The 21,058-nt window shown below is 53.2% G+C and overlaps 2 protein-coding genes and 1 long non-coding RNA gene across 3 annotated transcripts in view; 1 reads left to right on the plus strand and 2 right to left on the minus strand.

Annotated features, from left to right (window-relative positions):
* RNF187 (ring finger protein 187) overlaps positions 1-15,400 on the minus strand; it is a 115,361-nt gene extending 99,961 nt beyond the window's left edge. Inside the window, exon 1 of the mRNA XM_050789739.1 lies at positions 15,339-15,400. Within this exon, the coding sequence (XP_050645696.1) occupies positions 15,339-15,400 (62 nt within the window). The remainder of the gene's footprint in view (positions 1-15,338) is intronic.
* Positions 99-13,415, plus strand: TRIM11 (tripartite motif containing 11). Its single transcript, XM_050757958.1, has 6 exons — positions 99-936; positions 4,895-4,990; positions 5,875-6,105; positions 10,017-10,039; positions 10,129-10,229; positions 11,843-13,415. Exons 1-6 carry the CDS (start codon positions 529-531, stop codon positions 12,388-12,390), a joined length of 1,407 nt encoding a protein of 468 aa, XP_050613915.1. The 5' UTR covers positions 99-528; the 3' UTR covers positions 12,391-13,415.
* Positions 7,206-11,485, minus strand: LOC126937008 (uncharacterized). Its single transcript, XR_007719626.1, has 2 exons — positions 11,295-11,485; positions 7,206-7,438 (listed from the first exon to the last, which is right to left on the minus strand). It is a non-coding gene; the product is annotated as an uncharacterized LOC126937008 (long non-coding RNA).
* Positions 15,401-21,058: the final 5,658 nt, after the last annotated feature.

Genomic DNA, 21,058 nt, shown 5'->3' on the forward strand with positions numbered 1-21,058 from the left:
CCTGCGCCCCGCCCCCTGCCCCTATCCGCCCCCTGTCCCCATCCCTCCCCTGCGCCTCATTCCTCCCCAGGGCAGGGGTAAAGACCTCGCCACAGGAACCGGAGCGGTGGGGACGCCAAGTCAGCAAGTGAACGCTCTCCAATTCCATCCCGCCTGCGGGCCGCGTGACGAGCAGCGGCCAATCGGAGGCAAAAGCGGGTTGTTCCAAAAAAAAAAAAAAAAAAAAAAAACCCACCCAGTCGCTTCCTGCTTCCGCCTCGGCTCCTCTTCCTGCCGGCATCCGGGATCCCTACGTCCCGCGTCCCCCGAGCACCCGGAGCTTACGCGCCCAGCGCTACCGAAATCCAGCGTCCTGCGCCCTGGAGTCCCTGTGCCCCGGAGCGCGAGCACCCGGGAGTCCCAAGCCTCGCGTCCCGGAGTGCCCGCGCCTGCGCCACCGCACCCGGATACCCCGCGTCTCCGCGAGCTCCCGAGTCTCCCCGCCGCCGCCCCACGGACAGTACCGCCTTCCTCCCCTCGGTCCGCACCATGGCCGCCCCCGACCTGTCCACCAACCTCCAGGAGGAGGCCACCTGCGCCATCTGCCTCGACTACTTCACGGATCCGGTGATGACCGACTGCGGCCACAACTTCTGCCGCGAGTGCATCCGGCGCTGCTGGGGCCAGCCCGAGGGCCCGTACGCGTGTCCCGAGTGCCGCGAGCTGTCCCCGCAGAGGAACCTGCGGCCCAACCGCCCGCTTGCCAAGATGGCCGAGATGGCGCGGCGCCTGCACCCGCCGTCGCCGGTCCCGCAAGGCGTGTGTCCCGCGCACCGCGAGCCACTGGCCGCCTTCTGTGGGGACGAGCTGCGCCTCCTGTGCGCGGCCTGCGAGCGGTCAGGGGAGCACTGGGCGCATCGCGTGCGGCCGCTGCAGGACGCGGCCGAAGACCTCAAGGTGCGCCTGGGCGGGGGTGGCGCGCAGGAGCATCGGGGGGAGCCGGGGACTGGGGAGGCCTGGGCAGGTGGGAGGTTTCGGGACTGCTCCGGGCGTAATCTGTCTCTGTCTAGGGCGGGGAGCTCAGGATGCAGCCTGCCCTGGGCCGGTGAGGAGGGTATCGCGCAAAGCAGCTGTGGGGGCCCATGACAGCCTGTCTCAAGCAGGCCCCGTGAGGCTGGAGCCATGGCCGCCAATGAGACCCTGCTCTCGGGGGTGAGGGGCGTACCTCCCATAGATAGAGGCTAAGAGAGGAAGGTGGAAGGTGGTGGAGTGGGGGCAAGGAAAATGTGGCCATACACTGGCCAGAAAGGAACCGGGATCAGAGGAAAGTGGGAGAACCTCAGAGGTGGACGATCCTAGATGGACTCCTTGCAGGGACCGTGTTATCAGGTCAGTACTTAAGTCCTGGGAAAGCCCCAGACTGAGCAGGATGAGGGGACACAGTCGTTTCCTCTCTAACCTCCCCTCCAGGGCTGCCCTGCATTTCAGGGTGGGGTACTGGGAGCCATCTCTGCCATCTGAGATGCCAGGGCTCAGCCTGCCTCTTCTTCCCTTATTTTGCTGCTTAAAACCCAAACAAACCCCAAGCTGAAGGGCCTGGGGCACACGTTCTCCTGGCCTGCACTCCCTCCCGCGGTACTTTCCTGGCTGACCTGCTGCGGGTGTGCTCCTGGGAGCCCACGTGTGGGGTAGATGGCAGCATCTTTGGAGCTTTCTTGATTGCACTTTGTGTGTTGCACCATGGTCACTTGTGTGTGCCAGATTAGCAGTTAAGCCAGTGTTAGTACTGAGCTGGGTCTGTCCCTATCACAGGGAAAACTTCTGGGATACTAGAATAAATCTGAATCTGTCCCCTTCTGCTTTGGATTTTAGCAGAAAGGTGGTTTAAAGCCATATCCGCGGGCTTGTCCAAACACAGGTTCTTGTGGGTTTTCTTTTCGTTCTTTGCCCATGCAGGAATGTCTACACCTCAAACATGTTAGCCCAGCAGAATTACCCTTCTGACACCAATTATCCCAATGGGTGCAGAGAGTGCCCAGTAGCTCTGTAGAGTTGATCTGATATAGTTTCATGGGATAGCACTTAACCGTTTTCTTTTGCAGGTGAAGAAAAAATTTCCCTCTACCCTCTTAGGTTCAGTGGCTGGGGGCTGCAAATTAAACTGGCACAAGACAAATTAACAGGAAAAAAAAATCATACAGTTTGATTAATATTTTAAGTTTTACATGCACAAGAACTTCATAGAAAAGTGTATTTCAGCAAAGGTTTGTAAATTGTGGAGAAGTGACTGGACACAGAAACGGGATTCGGCGTCTAGGACTGATAAATTGTGGGAAAGTGACTAGGTCATTGTAATAAGGTCTGTTTAGGCAGAATCATCTCCCGGGATTAGAGTGCCCTCCTCTTCCTAGTGGAGGGAGGGTGCCTTTTTCATGGGGAATGAATACCCTACTTCTAGGCAGATAGGAGTACAGAGAGCTCTTCCTGCATCTGCTTTTACTCAGAATAATCCTTATACCACAGCAGTATATTTGGGGATGACATATCCTGTTCCTCTTCACTGCCTTAGGGCCTATGCTATGTTAACCACAGGAAACTGGTTTTACCTGCCCCCATAGGCCTAGAAAGCTCAGTCCCACCTATGGGGCTGTGTGTCCACTTGCCAGAGTTGGGGCCCGTTAGCTCTATGATAAGTTCACTCCTTGCCTGGCCCTGACATGGGGTCATGACAGGTGAACAAGCCCCAGGCTGGGTTGTCCCGAGGTGGTAAACAGGAAAGTCCCCGTAAGATCCAGTTCCAGGAAGCAGCATCATAGGAAAGAGAAGACGGCCCCCAGATCTCTCTGGGTTGTGTATCAGATGGCACTTGGGTGGGGAGGGGGTTTGCCACAGGAAGGAGGAGGCCAGGGAAGATCCCAGGCCTGCACCAAGCCCCAGCGTCCCAGTTCTGACTACACACAGGGTAAGAGGTTTCCGTTCTAATCTGTCCAGAGACGCAAAGATGCAGGTACCTGAAATGCAAGATCTTTGCCATGCTGAGTACCTTGTGCTGCTTTACAGCCCATTCCATCTGATCAAATGCTGTTTGTAACTTTAGTGTTGAAAACTGAAAATGTTGGCTAGGTGTGGTGGCTCACGCCTATAATCCCAGCAATTTAGGAGGCCGAGGTGGGCGGATCACTTGAGGTCAGGAGTTTGAGACCACGCTGGCCAACATGGCAAAATCCCATCTCTAAAAAAAATACAAAAATTAGCTGGGTGTGGTGGCGGGCACCTGTAATCCCAGCTACTCAGGAGGCTGAGGCAGAAGAATCACTTGAACACAGGAGGCAGAGGTTGCAGTGAGCCGAGATAGTGCCACTGCACTCCAGCTTGGGGGACAGAGCAAGACTCCATCTCAAAAACAAAAACAAAAACTGAAAATGTCACGTAGGGACTGAGGCATTGAGGGAGAAGTTGAGAGGCACTGGGCCAAGTGTTTGAGGTAGGGTTGGGGGTCACAGGGGCCAGGCGTGAGTTTTCTGGAACAGGCCGGTAGCAGTGAAGAGAGAGGCGGGGGGACAGGGACCCCCATTTGGGGTTCTTGTAGCTCACATGAGAGCTAAGCCTAGGCAGAGACAATAAAGCAGTTGGACATGTCCTTAGTGCTCCGGAGGTGCCAAGCAGTATTCTCGAATCGCGAGGCTAGGTGGTGAACCAAAGTGAGCCAGGCAGCTGGGCCCATGTCCTGGCTCTGCTACCTGGGCAGACTTGTGGATCCTCCCAGCACCTCCATCCTTCCAGAGCATGGATAGAGAGAGATGAGAGCCATGACTTGGGGTGACTGAGAAGCAAAGAGGTGTGGCCAGCACAGGGCCTGTTGCTGATAAGGGTGTCAGATGGGGTGGAAGTGAGCAGACCCTTCGCGAAGTGGGTTCAGGGCACCCCAAGCACACACAGTACAGCGAGCTTGTGTATAGGATTCTCACTGCTTCCTGGTATGCACTTCATGAGGAACCATGGGAATGAGAATTAAGGACCAAGAAAGCAGAATGCAAGTGTACCCGTCCTGGGGCTTATTACAGTGATAGCTGATGAAGCTGAAAATGCACAAGATCCCAGGTGGCTTAGAGAAAAGATGGGGTGGGCAACCAGGCATCTCTGTCCCTGCTGACTGTCCTACCAAAACACCATGGCTTGCACATGGCAGATGTATACTACTCATAGCTCTGGAGGCTAGAAGTCTAAGATCAAGCCCTGGCAGGTTTGGTGTCTGGTGAGGGCGCTTCCTGGTTCACAGACAATGCCCTCTCACTATGTCTTCACATGGTGAAAGGGGCGAGGGTTCCTTTATAACACTAATCCCATCATGGTGGCATTGCCCTCCTGACCTAGTCACCTCCCAAAACCCCTGTCTCCTAATATCATCACCCTGGGAGTTGGGATTTCAACCTATGAAATTATGGGGACATGGGGCAGAATTTTTGGACCCCAGCATAGGCTTAGTCCAAGGCCCTTATGTGAGCTGGTAGGTGAGAAGGGAGAGGAGGAGGAGACACTGGCTTGGGAACAGGAGAGCTCGACACCTTCAGAGCCAGCTTGGGGACAGATGGAGTGGGCAGCCAGAACCCTTGAGGTAGCTTTGCAAAGAGGGGTGAGGCCTGGGGTAGGGTAGCAAGGTCAAGGTCTAGAAACACATCTCATATGAGAAAAAGGAAAGAATGTGGCTGGGGCTGTCAGCCTCTGGCAAGAGGCTACCCACCTACCATGAGGGCTCACGCTCATTGGAAGGCATTGAGTTCCCTCATTCACCAGGCAGATTTCAGTTTGTCCCCATTGTCTCTGAGGAGGAACTCAGGACAGTGTGTCAGGTGCAAAAGGGCAAGCTTCTGTGACAGGACCGAAGTCTCATGGCCCTGCCTGGCCTCTCCCACAGGCAAAGCTGGAGAAGTCACTGGAGCATCTCCGGAAGCAGATGCAGGATGCGTTGCTCTTCCAAGCCCAGGCGGATGAGACCTGCGTCTTGTGGCAGGCAGGTGCTGGGGCTTCCACGGTTCTGGGTGGCAGGGCAGGGGGTGAAGGTCCTGTATAGGAGACCCCAGGGGGCAATGCTGGCCAGGCACACTTGCCCTTGGTGCCCCAGGACCAGTCACTGCTTCAGCCTGGCCCCACTGAGCCCACTGAAGGGCTGGTCCTTCCCCATGTGCACCTGTCCTGCCAGGTCGCGGGCGTGGGCTCCCATACCGCAAGGGCCCCATCCTAGGGTCCCAGCATGCTTGAGTGGCAACTCTCAGGTGGATTTAGGGTCTGGGCCCTGGAGATGAATTTGCAGGTTTTGAGGGACTAGGTCATAGATGTGGGATTCAGCCATCCCGAGGAGTAGATTTGGGATCTGTCCAGTTCTGGGGTAGATTTGGGGTCTACCCAAATCACCTAGGAGGCCCTAGGTGGTGGATTTGGGATCTGGGCAGCCCCAGGGGAGAATTTGGAGGTCAGGAGGGACCTGGGTGGTAGATTTGGGGTCCAGCTGGCCCCAGCTGGTAGATGCAGGGTTCTACCAAGCCAATGGGTAGATTTGGAAGTTGGGGAGGGACTAGGTAGTGGATTTGGGATCTAGCCGGCCCTGGGGTTTAGATTTGGGGTCTAGCTAATCCTGCGTGGTAGAATGGGATTTGGCTATCCCTGAGTGGTGGATTTGGGGTTTAGGAGGTGCCACAGGTGGGTTTGGGGTCTGGCCGGCACCAGGTGGTAGGTTTGGGATCCTGCCACACCTGGGGCTGTGCTTGGGGTTTAGCAGGCCCCGGGGGGGAGGTTGGGTGTGGCCCGGCCTCGGGGTGGGCTTGGGGTCTGACCAGACTTGGGGTCCGGCTGGGCCTGGGGTCTGGCTTCAGCTATCCTTCTCCCTGGGCCCCACAGAAGATGGTGGAGAGCCAGCGGCAGAACGTGCTGGGTGAGTTCGAACGTCTTCGCCGTTTGCTGGCAGAGGAGGAGCAGCAGCTGCTGCAGAGGCTGGAGGAGGAGGAGCTGGAGGTGCTGCCCCGGCTGCGGGAGGGTGCAGCCCGCCTAGGCCAGCAGACCGCCCACCTAGCTGAGCTCATCGCTGAGCTCGAGGGCCGCTGCCAGCTGCCTGCGCTGGGGCTGCTTCAGGTGAGCTGGGTGGGGAGCAACCTGTGCTGGGGCTGCTGCAGGTGAGCTGGGCGGGGAGCAGCCATGGTGGCCACACGGGCATGGCCTGACCACACTGGGGGAGGGAGAACCAGAAAGTGCAAGAAGCAGGGGCAGAGGTTGTCTGGGCTAAGAGGTTAATGGCATGGCTGGATGTGCCCGGCTCTTGCCTGTGAAACACTGAGTCAGCAGCAGGACAGATGTCCCACCCGTCCTACCCCCAAAATCCATGTGCTGAAAAAGGGAAGATTGATTGTCCTCTGTAGATGTAAACAGGTGGTGTTTCTTAAGTGCTTATGTAAGGTTACTCCATCTCGGCCTGACTGATGCTGCTGCTCCCTGTAGGCACAGCAGAGTGGGCGTGTGCTTGCCGGGACCACCTTGGGCCTCCCATAGAACTCCCGCCATGGTGTCCCCAGCAGGAAGTCCTCTCCCTTCACTCTGTCTTCGCCCCGCTGGCACACCCCATGCATCTCCATTATCAGGGGTGGTGTCTCCTCCTCCTCTGCTTCTGGGAGAGTCTTTCCCCATGTGTGGGCTCCACTACCTGAGCCGGCCCCCTGGGCCTGGGCTTTCCTTGGTGTGCCCCCAAATCAGAACCAGTGGATGCCCTGGCCTCTGGCCTGGCGGCGGGTCAGGCGGCCTGGAGTTAGCTCTCCCCCTTCGGCAAGCGTGCACTGATGAGGACTGATGGCACTCCCATGCTGAGAGGCCCCATGTGGGCTGGGAGTGTCTGCTGTCATCTTCCCGTGGGGTTCAGCTGGACGTTTGTCCCACAAAATGGAAAATGTGTTCCATGCCCAGCATGGTGTAGACCCAAGGGGCCCCAAGATTCAGAGGGAAACAGGCCCCTAGGCAGTTCTGGCTCCCACAGAGGAGAGAGGTCTTGTGTGAGTGAATTCGGCCACTGGTGGGGCAGGGCTGCCAGACTCAGGTGGAGCCTACAATGCTGCTGATGTGGCTGGGCAGCTTTGCACAGGGGATGACCTGCTGCCGGCCTCTGGAGCCCAGCAGAACATCAGTCCAGGCACCAACTCCTGGTTTCGTTTGTCATTTCTATCGTAAGCTTTTTTCTGTATATATATATTTTTAAATTATTTTTGTAGATTTAAGGGGTACAAGTGTAGTCAGAGTGTAGCCATCCCCGTATGGTACACATTGTACCCAGTAGGTAGTTTCCCCCACCTCCCACCTCCTACCTCTGAGTCTGTAGCATCCGCCCCTCCACTCTGTGTGCTGCGTGCACCAGCTTGTACATCAACTGGCTTTGAACCTGGGAAGCGGGAAGGACACTCAGCTAGCGTCTGTAGGAAGACTGAGGAATAAGGAGAGGGTCCTGTGGTCAGAAAATTGTGGGGTGGGGAGTTACCCAGGAGACTGAGGAGGAGCCCTCAGGGAGGGCAGAGAGGACAGGTGTTGGAGAAGCCAGGAAGGGTTTAGAAGGAAGGTGAGTTGACCTGGAAATGGGGACCCATAGGGTTTGTGTGAAGATGCGATTTGGGCTTTTGGCTGAGACGTTGTGACATGTGGGTGGGTGGGTGTTGGGTCTCATACGCCCACCTGCATTCACCCTGCTGAGTGGCCCACCTGTCCATGCCTTGACCAAGCTCCCTGCCCAGGTTTGGCCTGGCTGCAAGGCTTCAGGGAGGTCCCTCCTGCCCCCCAAACCTGCCAGCACAGAGCTGGCCTGGTCTGCATGCTCTGGGTGTCTGCCCACATGGGGGTTGCAGGATAGCAGCCCCAGCAACTGTGTGTTGGTGTGAGCTGTGTGCTGATTTGAGAGGGAGAGGAGGTGGCTTTGCACCCTTGGCCCCCAGTTGGGTTGGGGGACCCAACCCGGGTTCCCAGTACCCAGGCCCAATGGACAGAGACTGCACAGTGGAGGTAAGGGCTTGAGTGACTCCCAGAAATCTACCCACTGGGGCTCTAGCTGCTGTGGACTCTGGGGTCCTGGCTGCTGTGGACTCTGGGGCCCTGGCTGCTGTGGACTCTGGGGTCCTGGCTGCTGTGGACTCTGGGGTCCTGGCTGCTGTGGACTCTGGGGTCCTGGCTGCCCCCTTCAGCAGGCCCTGCTTGTAGCCGCAGAGTGATTTTGTTCAAGTCAATGCTGCGCCTGGAGGGCCCATGTTCTGTGCAGAGACCAAACCCCCTCGTTGAGGCCAAGGTTCTCCTCCACCCCCAAGCCCTTCTCCTGCTGCCCCTGCTCCTGGCCTTGTGACAGCCATCACCTGTCTCCAAATGACACCAGGGGTGGGCCCCCCACCCCAGGTAGAATAACCAAGGTGGAGCTGCTCCTAGCTGCCTTGCTCACACCGGCACCATCTGCGCTTGCCCTATGCACACCCCTCCCTCATCCTGCACACTTCCCCTCTGTCTACCAACAAATTCCTCTTGGGCTCCAGAACCCTACCAAGAGTCTCCTCTTTATTTATTTATGAATTATTTATTGAGACAGGGTCTCACTCTGTCACCCAGGCTGGGGTACAGTGATGTGATTATGACTTACTGCAGTCTCGACGTCCTGGGCTCAAGCAATCCTCCCACCTCAGCCTCCTGAGTAGATGGGACAGTAGACACATACCACCAAGCCCAGCTAATTTTTAAAATTTTTTTTTAGAGATGGGATCTTGCTATCTTGCTATGGCTGGTCTTGAACTTCTGGACTCAAGTGATCCACCTGCCTTGGCCTCCCAAAGTGCTGGCTTCCTTTTAAAAAATTTTTTGGGGCCTAGAGTGTGTTGTTGTCCCCCTAGACATAATTAACTACCTGTATATGTGGAAATCTTCCTTTGCCATTTCTCCTACATGCAGGGAAACCCTTGTCTGGGATTATGTCTTACTGACCTCTGCATCCTGGCCTGGTAGCTGGCACCACGTGTGTTAGAATGAACATGGTATGGGTCATCTATTTGACAGTGTGGGTTAAATCCCTGCAGTGAACTGAAGGCTGCTCTAAGAGATACAAGACCATGCCTCCTAGGAGCTGATGTTCCAATACTTGAGTGTATCACGCCAGCTCGGGCTGCCACATTGAGTACCACCTGCCAGGAGGCTTCCCCCGCAGAGACTGATTGTCTCCTAGTCCTGCACACTGAAAGACTGAGGTCAAAGCTGGTTCCCCCGAGGCCTCTCTCTTGGGCTTATAGATGCCTTTTCTTCCCTGTATCCTCACAGGGTCCTCCCCTCTGTGGGTGTCTATGCCCTCTTCTTATGAGACACAAGTTATGTTGGATTAAAGCCCACCCTCATGGCCTTATTTTACTATGATTTCCTCTTTAAAAGTCCTTTTTTCTAATAGTCAAGTTCTGAGGTCTTGAAGTTCCTGGCTTCAACATATGGGTTTGGTGGGATAGACACAATTCGGGCCCTAACACGGAGTCAGATGCTGTCATGTATCAGGCAGTGACACAGGAAGGAGGCACACCCAGGTGTAGGGCTGAGCAGGGAGCCTGCAGGGCAGGCGGAGCTGGGAGAGGGAACAGTGGGACTGCAGGGTTGGGCTCCGGCTGGGGTGAAGGCGCCCCTACACTGAAGGCTGGGATGCTTGCCTGTCCTGTCCTTGGCACCCAGGGGTGCCCACTTGGGGCTCTGGGGGAGTGAGCTGACAGCCAGATGCCCTACATCCAAGTGTTAGGCAGAAGTGGGTCTCAGTCCGCAGGACTGGACTGCACCCCATTGGTGATGCCTCCTGGCACATATGCTGGAGCCTCTGTCCAGCATTCCTGTCTGTGAGCCTTGCTGCGGGTGGTTTATGGCCCCCTGTGTGTGTTTTTGCTGCCTGAGGCTCAAATGTAGGAGAGGGGGATGGGGTGAGTCTCCAGGGGCTGGGTGGGGACTCTGGGAGCAGGCGATGATCACTGACATGGAGTGTGCTGTTTCTCCTCCCCACATAGGACATCAAGGACGCCCTGCGCAGGTACGAGCCCAGCCTTTCCTGGAGGGGGTGGGAGTGAGGTGGGACCCAACTATTGGCCATGGCGATGACATCTGGGTTGTCCCCTCTAGGGTCCAAGATGTGAAGCTGCAGCCCCCAGAAGTTGTGCCCATGGAGCTGAGGACCGTGTGCAGGGTCCCGGGACTGGTGGAGACACTGCGGAGGTTTCGAGGTGGGTGTGGAGGCCCTAGGTGGGGAGATGACTCCAGGAGGGTACCCGCCAAGGACCTGGGCAGTTAGCCATGTGTTCTGTGCCCCTCCACTGCCAGCTCCAAACTCACAGTGTCATGGTGGTGGGTTGTTGGGAAAATGTCCTCTGCTCATACTTCTGACATCACTTTTATGGGTATTTTCACACCAAACAATTCTTCACCGTTTGGAAATGAATTGGGTATCAAAGGATTCCATTCAGCATTGAATGGAACTCACTTCAGATGCCAGTCACAACTTCCAGGGGCTGCCCATACTTCTGTTCCCTCAGCCCCTCTGCAGATGTGAGCATTCGCTAGCACAGCCCACGGAACTCAGGAGAGCATTTCACTTACTGTCATTGGTTTGTTGTGAAGGATACCACTCTAGAAGAGCCAAATGGAAGAGACACATGGACAAAGCCTGGGAAAGAGCACAGAGCTTCCCCGCTGTCCCTGGGTGCACCCTCCCAGCACGCCAGTGTGTTCACCAACCTGGAAACTCCCCGAGTCCCAAGAACTGTTTAGGCGTCTTTGTGGAGGTTCCAGTTATCATTGATAAAATCATTGGTCATTAGTGATGGGGCTCAACCTCAGACCCCTTTCCCCTTCCTGAGGTCAGGGGCTGGGGCTGAGCATTCCCACCCTCTACTGACAGGATTGGTCTTTCTGGTGGCTGACCCTATGCTGGGCTCTCTCAGGTCCCTACCTCAGCCACTGCAGTGGCATCAACTAAGGTGTGTTGGAAAGGGGCGTCTTATGATAACACTAGATGCTCCTATCACTCAGGATATTCCCAGGGTTCTATGAGCTCTGCCAGGAACTGGGGACAAAACCCAAATCTGATTCTTGTATCACAGTCACCCAAAGGAAGTACTGTCCTCAGCCCTTGCTAGCAGGTCAGGAGCCTGTTGTGTAGGAACTGTGTGCAGGCCTCCAGAGGAGGATAGATCTGAAATCTGGGAGTGGTCAGGGTTGGGACAGTTGCACTTATTCACATCCTTCATTTGGGGATTGAAAGAAAAAACGGGCTGGATGCATTGGCTTACCTCTGTAATCCCAGCGATTTGAGAGGCTCAGGTGGGAGGATTGCTTGAGGCCAGCAGTTCAACACCAGCCCAGGAAACATAGCAAGAGTCCCATCTCTACAAATAAAAAACAAAAACATTAGCCAGCCATGGTGGCACATGCCTGTAATCCCAGCAGCTTGGGAGGCTGAGGCAGGAGGATCATTTGAGCCCAGGAGATCAAGGCTGCAGTGAGCCATGATCGCACCACTGCACTGCAGCCTGGAGACCCTGCCTCTTTAGAAAACAAACAAAAAAAAGCAACCAAGATTCCCTCTTGATTTCTGAAGGCAAAACATGGACCAATTTCTAGGATATTGTAAGTTGCAATTGGACGTGGCTAGGTGGGGAGGGAGGGGATGTCCACTTGGAGACAGTTACTCCAGGAGGTCGTGAGGCTGCAGGACCCCGGGGCAGACAGCCAGGCCGTCCGACTGGGAGGATCATCATACCCACATGCCCAGGACATGGGCAGGTGGCCCCAGCTTGTCTGTGTCTGTGCCTGGGTGACCTTGGGCCTCTCTCTCCAGGGGATGTGACCTTGGACCCGGATACCGCCAACCCTGAGCTGATCCTGTCTGAAGACAGGCGGAGCGTGCAGCGGGGGGACCTGCGGCAGGCCCTGCCGGACAGCCCGGAGCGCTTTGACCCCGGCCCCTGCGTTCTGGGCCAGGAGCGTTTCACCTCAGGCCGCCACTACTGGGAGGTGGAGGTTGGGGACCGCACCAGCTGGGCCCTGGGGGTATGCAGGGAGAATGTGAACAGGAAGGAGAAGGGCGAACTATCCGCGGGCAACGGCTTCTGGATCCTGGTCTTCCTGGGGAGCTATTACAATTCCTCTGAACGGGCCTTGGCTCCACTCCGGGACCCACCCAGGCGTGTGGGGATCTTTCTGGACTACGAGGCCAGACATCTCTCGTTCTACAGCGCCACCGATGGGTCGCTGCTATTCATCTTCCCTGAGATCCCCTTCTCCGGGACGCTGCGGCCCCTCTTCTCGCCCCTGTCCAGCAGCCCAACCCCGATGACTATCTGCCGGCCGAAAGGTGGGTCCGGGGACACCCTGGCTCCCCAGTGACTCGGGCCTTCCTGGAGGAGTCCTGTTGCCTCTCCTGCCCCTCCAGGCCACTGAGTGTTTTGTCCACTTGGAGGACCTGGGAGGAGGGAGTGTGTCCTTTGAGCAAGAGGAGGAACTCCTAGTGCCTTTCTGAGCCTGCGTGGGAGAAGCCCAATTCTAGCACTCCAGGAAACTGCGGGAGGGTATGGGGCAGGCTCTGTCCTCCTTGGGAGACCCCTCCAGCCACCGGGTGCTGCTTAATGCCAACAGCCCTTACCAAAGCTGGGAGCCCCATCGCCCCAGCAGCTCTGACCTGTGGTTCCAGAAGCCAAGAAAGCTCCACTGGGGCTTGCAGAATCCAGGGTCCGCCTAAGCTGCACAGTTCCTGCAGCTTTGCCAGCCCCCCAAAACTACTGTGCACCCCACCTCTGAAGATGCTGGGGGAGGCAGCCAGGATGGGAGCCAGCCCCATGCCTGTCTGTGACCCCACAGTGGGTGAGAGCCCGTCACAGTCCAGGGTGTGGCCGCTCTGGAAGAATTAGGAGGCAGACGTCATAAGAGTCTTCAGATGATGGGAGGGGCCAGTGAGGACAGGAACTGAGAGTAGATGTCCCAGAATAAAGAGGCTTCTGGGAGGTGCCCGGCTACAGATGTCTGTTCAGCAGGTGTGTGGGCCTAGAGGAGACAGCACAGCCCAGAAATGTCTTCTGCAGGCCCACGTTGTGACTTGAAGCTTTCATGGGCATGTCGCCATTGGGTTTTGCCCTTGCAAAGACTTCCTAGGTCTCCAATGGCCCCTCTGGACCCAGGGTCCCAGCTGCTGCTTGGGGATGTGCACTGCTGGCCACCAGCCTTGCAGTCTCCCTACCCTGGGGAGGAGCAGTGGCTGCCCAGAGCCCAGGGCATATAGCAGAAGACACGAGTTGATTTTTGTGTTGGGTTTGGGGTTTCTTTGTCCTCAAGGTACTGTTCTGCTTCTCTTTACTCCTCTGCTTTATTTATTGTAAGCATTCCCACGTTAAATAAACTTTGGCTGTTGTCTACAAGTCATCCTGCTGGTGCCTGCTTAGTCCAGGGACAATAGCGGGTGCCCCACTGTGCCCAGCAGAGGGCAGAGCCCCAGGGAGTCTGTTGATGGGGCAGGCAGGAAGCTCAGGCAGAGTAGGGGCTGGGATGGGCAGCCACTTCCCACACCCAGGCACAGATGGGTGCTCTGCTTTCTTTGCTCAGTATATATGTTCCTTATGTGGAGCTATTGCAGGAATGTTTTTCTGAGCTATCCTGGTAAATGTTAACTGTGTTCCATTGTGCTTAATGAGTACAGTCTCCTGAATATCATTTATTCAGTCATTCTCCCATTCTTGTATTTTTTTTGGCAGGGGCCTGGGGGGGCATTATGTAATACCATGTTGAACAAGATCAGCAGTTTCATTCGGCTGCAACAAAGAGAAGTCTGAGTGGAACCCAGGAGTCTGGGCGTTTCTCTGTGTTGGGGTGGAGTTTTTGTTTGTTGTTTTTGAGACAGGGTCACGCAGGCTGGAGTGCAGTGGTGCAACCACAGCTCACTCACTGCAGCCTCGACCTCCCAGGCTCAGGTGATCCTCACACCTCAGCCTTTCGGGTAGCTGGGACTACAGGCGCACACTACAGATGGGGCCATGCCCAGCTAATTTTTGTAAAGATGGGGTTTTGCCATGTTATGCAAGCTGGTATTGAACTCCTGGGCTCAAGAGATCCTCCTGCCTCAGCCTGCCAAGTAGCTGGGACCACAGGCGTACACCACCACACCCAGCTAATTTTTTTTTTTTTTTTGGGAGAGGTGGGAATCTCACTATTGCCCAGGCTAGTCTCAAACTCCTGGGCTCAAGCGATCTACCCGCCTTGGCCTCCAAAGTGCTGGGATTTCAGGCTGAGCCACCAGGCCTGATGGGATGAGTATTGCCATAGCCTGTTTCCGGGTGGCCGTGTCCAGGGCTTCCCTCCAATTGAAGACTCCAGCTGCTACATTTGTGCCTCCTGGAGTGAGGCAGCTGCCTCAAAATTGCTGATCTTGTTCAATGTGGTATTGTATAATGCCACCCATCCCCCTACCAAAAAAAAGACAAGAGTGGGAGAATGACTAAATAAATGATCTTAAGGAGACTGTAATGAAGCACAGTGGAACACAGGAAACATTTACCAGGTTATCTCAAAAAAAAAAAAAAAAAAAAAAAACAATTCCTTCAGCAGCTCCACATAAGGACCGCACACCTCAGCAAAGAAAGCGAAGAGCCCCTCTGGCTGGTGGTAACAGCCGGGGGCAGCCTTGTGGGTGAGACCACAGGGTGCACCCAGGATAGTTCTGGCCGTATCTTTGAAATAAAGCTGCACACTCCATAAGAGAAGGGCAGACTTCATGACTTATCTTTCCAGATGTCCCCCAGCTGACTGCTGGGGCCCTGTGGGTGTCACCCATGCTTCCAGGCAGTGGAGAGATGACGGAACATGCAGGACCCTGAGCAGGGAGCTGGTCTCTCAGAAGGGGTGACAGTGAACGGCCTGAACAACTGTGTCCTGCACTATCAGGGAGCCCCACTGTGTACAGCTTGCAGTTGACCAAATATTTAGGTTCCCCCAAATTCATACGTTGAAATCCTCGCCACAAGTTCATGTTATGAGGAGATGGGGCTTTGGGGTTGTAATTAGTTCATGAAGGTGATGCCCTCATGAATGAGATTAGGCCCTCTGCAATGGGACCAGCTCTGGGGGTCTGCACAGTACATCGCCAATGCACCATCAAGCATGGTCCAAAGACAGGGTCATTGTGCAGGTCACCCATTGCATGTTATCCACACCTGCCGTGCCCACCTAACAGTAACTGGCCACCCTCGGAGTGCCCACAATGTCCCAAGAGCTGCGGGACATTGTCATGCTGCGGGCTGCGTGCAGGGTGCCCAGCACCACCTGTACAGCACCCAACCGTCCCGGTGCCCCCCACGCCCTCGAGCCCCCTGCACCCCAGTGCCCATCTTGCATGCTGCACCCTCCCCATCTCACCCTTGCCCACCACATGCTCCCCCTATGCGCCCAGTGTCCCCCCCGCCCCGCACCTGTAGCCTCCCAGTGAGCTCAGACCCTCCAGGGCCCACGGGTCGCCCGTGCGCCCTAGATCCCCTTATGCCCTGGGTGGCCACGAAGCCCAGTGCCTCCCATGTTAGCAGTGCCCGGAGCCTCTGGTCACCCCACACCCAGCCCCATGCACTCCAGGCACCCAGAGAAGCCCCGCACGCCCTGTTTGCTTCCATGCCTCCCACGTCCTGTCCCTTCCCAGGCGCCCTGTGTTCACTGGGGCAACCCTGCCATCTGGAGGAAGCAGTGCACAGCCACTCGTGAGCCTGAGGCAGCCTCCCTGGTGCTGGTGTGGAGCTCTGTCCCCGCCATACCTTGGACCCCTGTGCTCTCCCTGCCCTACCCTGCCCTCTCCAGCCCAGAGTCACCTCTCCCAACCACTCTGACTTTTTGTAACAACTTAATTGTGGTATAGTTTTCACACAGTAATATTCAGCTATTTCAAGTGTACCATTAAAATGATTTTTACTAAATCCACCGTCATCATGATTCAATTTTAGAACATTTTCGTTACCTCAAAAAGATGTCTCTGGCCTATTTCTAGTCTCCTAATATAGCATATTTCATTACCTGCTTTCCCACCACTGAACCAGTGTTAGGTTCCTGGGGTAAATCCCACTTGGTCCTTTTACTGTCTTGCTCTATGCAGTTCGCTAATACTTAAAGATTTTTACACCTATACTCGTGAGGGATATTGCTCTGCAGTTTTCTAAAAGGACAGAGTCTCACTATGTTGCCCAGTGGTCTTGAACCCCCAGCCTCAAGCGATCCTCCCACATGCCTCCCCAGTTGCTGGGACTACAGGCCTGAGCCACCCACTGGGCTGTGGTCCACAGTGTTTTCGTTGGTGCCTTTGTGTGGCTTTGGTACCAGGGCGATGATGGACTCCTGAGTTAGGAAGCATCCTCCCCCACTGTCCTGAAAGAGTTTGGGAGGGTCACTTTCTCCCTTTATTTAATGCTCTGTAATCTCCAGTGAAGCCATCTGATTCCAGCCTTTCCCTTGTAGGGGATTTTAAATTACTAGCTCAATTGCTTTGTTTTGGGACTGCTCAGATAGTTCATTTATAATGTCAGTTTTGGTAACTTTTGTCTTTCTAGATATTTACTTATTTTCTCTTGGTCAGTAAAACTAACATTAGGTCACAAATGGATCTTTTTTTTTTTGAAACAGTCTTGCTCTGTTGCCCAGGCTAGAGTGCAGTGCCACAATCTTGGCTCACTGCAACCTCTGCCTCCCGGGTTCAAGTGATTCTTCTTCCTCAGCCTCCCAAGTAGCTGGGACTACAGGCACGTGCCACCGTGCCTGGCTAATTTTTGGGTTTTTAGTAGAGACAGGATTTCTCCATATTGCCAGACTGGCCTCGAACTCCTGACCTCGTGATCCACCCACCTCGGCCTCCCAAAGTGCTGAGATTACAGGCGTGAGCCACCACACACGGCCACAACTTTTTATTTCATTTAATATTCTCTATTATGTTTCTGTTTTTTATTTCAATAATTTCTACCTTCCTCTTTATTGTTTTCTTTCTTTTGCATGCTTTGAGTTTAGTTTGCTCCTCTTTTTTTCTGAGATAGCATCTCATTCTGTCCCCAGGCTGGAGTGCAGTGGCATGATCTCAGCTCACTGCAAGTCTCAATCTGCAGCGGGCTCAAGCAGCCTTCCCACCTCAGCCTCCTAAGTAGCTAGGACTACAGGTGCGCACCACCATACCCAGCTAATTTTTAATTTTTTTTTGTAGAGACAGGGTCTCCCTGTGTTGCCCAGGCTGGTCTCAAATTCCTGGACTCAAGTAATCCTCCCTCCTCGGCCTCCCAAAAATGTTGGCATTACAGGTGTGAGCCACTGTGCCCAGCCTCTTTTTTTTTTTTTTTTGGAGACAGGGTCTATTTCTGTTGCCCAGGCTGGAGTCTAGCAGCATGATCAAAACTCACTGCAACTTCTATCTGCGAAGCTCAAGCAATCCTCCCACCTCAGCCTCCCAAAGCACATGAGCCACTGCACCCAGCCTTTTTCTGCTTTCTTAAAATTGAAGCTTAGGCTGGGCACGGTGGCTTATGCCTGTAATCCCAGCACTTTGGGAGGCTGAGGCAAGTGGATCACGAGGTCAGGAGATTGAGACCATCCTGGCCAACATGGTGAAACCTGGTCTCTACTGAAATACAAAAAATTAGCCAGGTGTGGTGGCACGTGCCTGTAATCCCAGCTACTCGGGAGGCTGAGGCAGGGGAATCACTTGAACCCGGGAGGTGGAGATTGCAGTGAGCCGAGATCACGCCACTGCGCTCCCGCCTGGCGACAGAGGGAGCCTCCGTATTAAAAAAAAAAAAAAAAAAAAAAAAAAAAAAAAAAAAAAAAAAAAAATTAAGCTTAGGTTATTGATTTCTGATCTTTCTTCTTTTCTATTTATTTATTTTTGAGATGGAGTCTCACTCTTGTTGCCCAGGTTGGAGTGCAGTGGCACAATCTGGGCTCACTGCAACCTCTGCCTTCTGGGTTCAAGTGAGTCTCCTTCCTCAGCCTCCTCAGTAGCTGGGATTACAGGTGTGCACCACCACACCCGGCTAATTTTTGTATTTTTAGTAGAGACAGGGTTTCACCATGTTGGCCAGGCAGGTCTCAAACCCCTGACCTCAAGTGATCCACCCACCTTGGCCTCCCAAAGTGTTGGTTACAGGTGTAAGCTGCCCAGCCTCCTCTTTTCTAATGCAGGAATTTATGGCTATACATTTCCCTTTAGGCACTACTTGAGCTGCATCCCATGACTTTCAGTATGTCATTTTCATTTTCATTTGGCCAAAATACTTCCTAATTGTGTTTGAGATTTCTTCTTTGACACACAGTTTATTTTAAAGTGCATTGTTTAATTTTCAAATATTTGTAAATTTTCCAAGTTTCCTTCTATTGTTGACTTTAATTAAACTCCATTTTGGTCAGAAAATGTTCTTTGTGTGGTGTCAGCTGAGACCGTTTTTATAGCCTGGCGGATTGCCAGTCCTGAGAAGGCTCCATGTGCATTGGGAAGAACATGCATTCTGCTGTTATCCATTGGAGGGTTCTGTTCTGTCCATGACTATACCCAGAGAGTTTAATTTATGGAGATAACTGAATAACAACAGGGAGAGCCTAATGTTATTAAAAGAAGAATTCATGGCCGGGCATTATGGCTCACACCTGTAATCCCAGCACTTTGGGAGGCTGAGGCAGGCAGATCACTTGAGATCAGGAGTTTGAGACCAGCCTGGCTAACATGGTGAAACCCTGTCTCTACTAAAAATACAAAAATTAGCCTGGCATGGTGGTGAAAGGACACAAAAACACAAAGACATACCCACCCCCCTTGCTCCCTATTGCTACACCCTTTGTTCTGCTTCTGCTTTCTTATCTCTGCACGTACCAGGGGTTTCGAAAGTTCTGTAAGTACCTGTTTTTCTTTCTGGGGCTAGGTCACAAGACATGTTTAAGTAAGATAAACTCATGCTGCCATAAACCGGTTGTGCAACCTGACGCAATATAATTAACTGCCTTTGTACAGAAACTGCTCTTCCGTCTCAAAGGTTGAACTGAGATACCAGAAATGGCAGGAACCAATCATAGTTAGCCAAATCACCTTGTTCAAACACCAGCCAATCATACATCTGATCTGTATAATGATTCTATGACCACTCTTTTTAGACTATATAACACTGTTTAATGCTCGGTGGAGGGAACTCTCTCTCTCTGGACACTCTCATTTCGAGAGTGAGTGAGAGTTCCGGGTTCGAACCTGTAATAAAGATCCTTGCTGCTTAGCTTCAACTCTGGACTCTGGTGGTCTTCTTCGGGGAATAAACGGACTGGGCATTACAATGGCACACACCTGTAATCTCAGCTACTCAGGAGGCAGGAGATCACTCGAACCTGGAAGGCAGAGGTTGCAGTGAGCCAAGATCGCACCATGCACTCTAGCCTAGGCGAAAGAGCAAGACTCCATCTCAAAAAGAAAAAAAAAAAAAGAAAGAAAAATTTATCCCTTACGTTTCCCAAGAGAAGGAGCATGCCGGGACGCCAGGGCCACACAAGGAAGCACCAGGGTCAGCCAGGGTATAAAGGAGCAGGGGCAAGCCTGGGCCAGAGCCTTTGATGGGATTTCTGTGGGAAAGACAAGGCAGGACAGGGTAACACTTAGGACTGGTGACTTTCTATAATTCTGGTGGGCTTTGGGCACAGAGAGTGTCCCTAGCTGCTGGGTGCCTGGCCCTAGGTTAATTTAGGAATATTGTCTTGTGCTGAGGGTTTGATAAAGGAGTTTGTTGGGATCTGGGCTCTGGATTGGTTAGTCTGGAGGTTAAAGGTATGGTTCTGGGCAAGACCCTTGGCTGTCTCTGAGAAATGGCCTGCCCTGGGAGGAGGAGGCTGTCTCTCCCCTGCCATCTAGGCCACATGTTCAGAGCAACAAGAATATGGAAAATAAAAATATATAGTGAATACAGTTGGCACTGTGATGACAGGTTGCCAAATGGACAAATCTAGAATCTTGGAACACACAGTTGTGGCCAGGCATGATGGCTCACACCTGTAATTCCAGAACTTTGGGAGGCCAAGGCAGGCAGATTGCTTGAGCCCAGGAGTTCAAGCCTAACCAATGTGGTGAAATCCCATCTCTACTAAATATAAAAAATTAGCCAGGCATGATGGCATATGCCTGTAATCCCAGCTACCAGGGAGGCTGAGGCAGGAGAATTGCTTGAACCCAGGAGGTGGAGGTTGCAGTGAGCCAAGATCATGCCACTGCACTCTAGCCTGGTCAACAAAAGCGAAACTCCGCCTCAAAAAAAAAGAAAAAAAGAAAAAAGAAAACACAGAACATTTATGGATGTCAGTTTTGCCCAACTGGCTGATAGTGGTTTGTAAGTCTTCTATATTCTTGCTCATTTTTTCTAGTTATTTTGTTCATTATTGAGGAAGTGCTATTGGAATCATTAACCATTATTGTTGAATTGTCCATTTTTCCCTTTAGTTCTGATAGCTTTTGCCTCATTGATTTTGAGACTCTGTTGTCAGGTGTGTGTATGTTTATAAGGCGATTCCAATCTTCCTAAATCTATTAATACTTGTTTTGTGGCCTAATAATGGCTTATCTTGAGAATGTTCCCTATGTGCTTGAGAAGAATGTGTCTTCTGCTGTTGTTAGGTAGAATATTTGTATGTGTCTTTTAGATCCAATTGGTGTATAATGTTGTTAAAGTTTTCTGTTTCCTTATTGATCTTCTGTCTGGTTGTTCTATTCATTATATAAAGTGGTGTATTGAAATCTCTTACTATTATTGTGTTAGAGTTTCTTCCTTTAGTTCTGTTCATGTTTGCTTGGCTGTTAGGTGGGAAAATGCCATTTAGCATTTCTTGTAAAGAAGGCCTAGTGGTGATGAGCTCCCTCAGCTTTTGTTTGTCTGGGAAAGTCTTCATCTTGGCTTTATTTTCAAATGAAAGCTTTGTTAGGAATAAGATTCTTGGTTAGCAGTTTTTTTTCCTTCAGCACTTTGAAAATATTATCCCACTCTCTTTCAGCCTGCAAGGTTTTTGCTGAGAAGCCCCCCAGTAA

This window comes from Macaca thibetana, chromosome 1, assembly GCF_024542745.1.
Source record: "Macaca thibetana thibetana isolate TM-01 chromosome 1, ASM2454274v1, whole genome shotgun sequence".
Classification (NCBI taxonomy): domain Eukaryota; kingdom Metazoa; phylum Chordata; class Mammalia; order Primates; family Cercopithecidae; genus Macaca; species Macaca thibetana.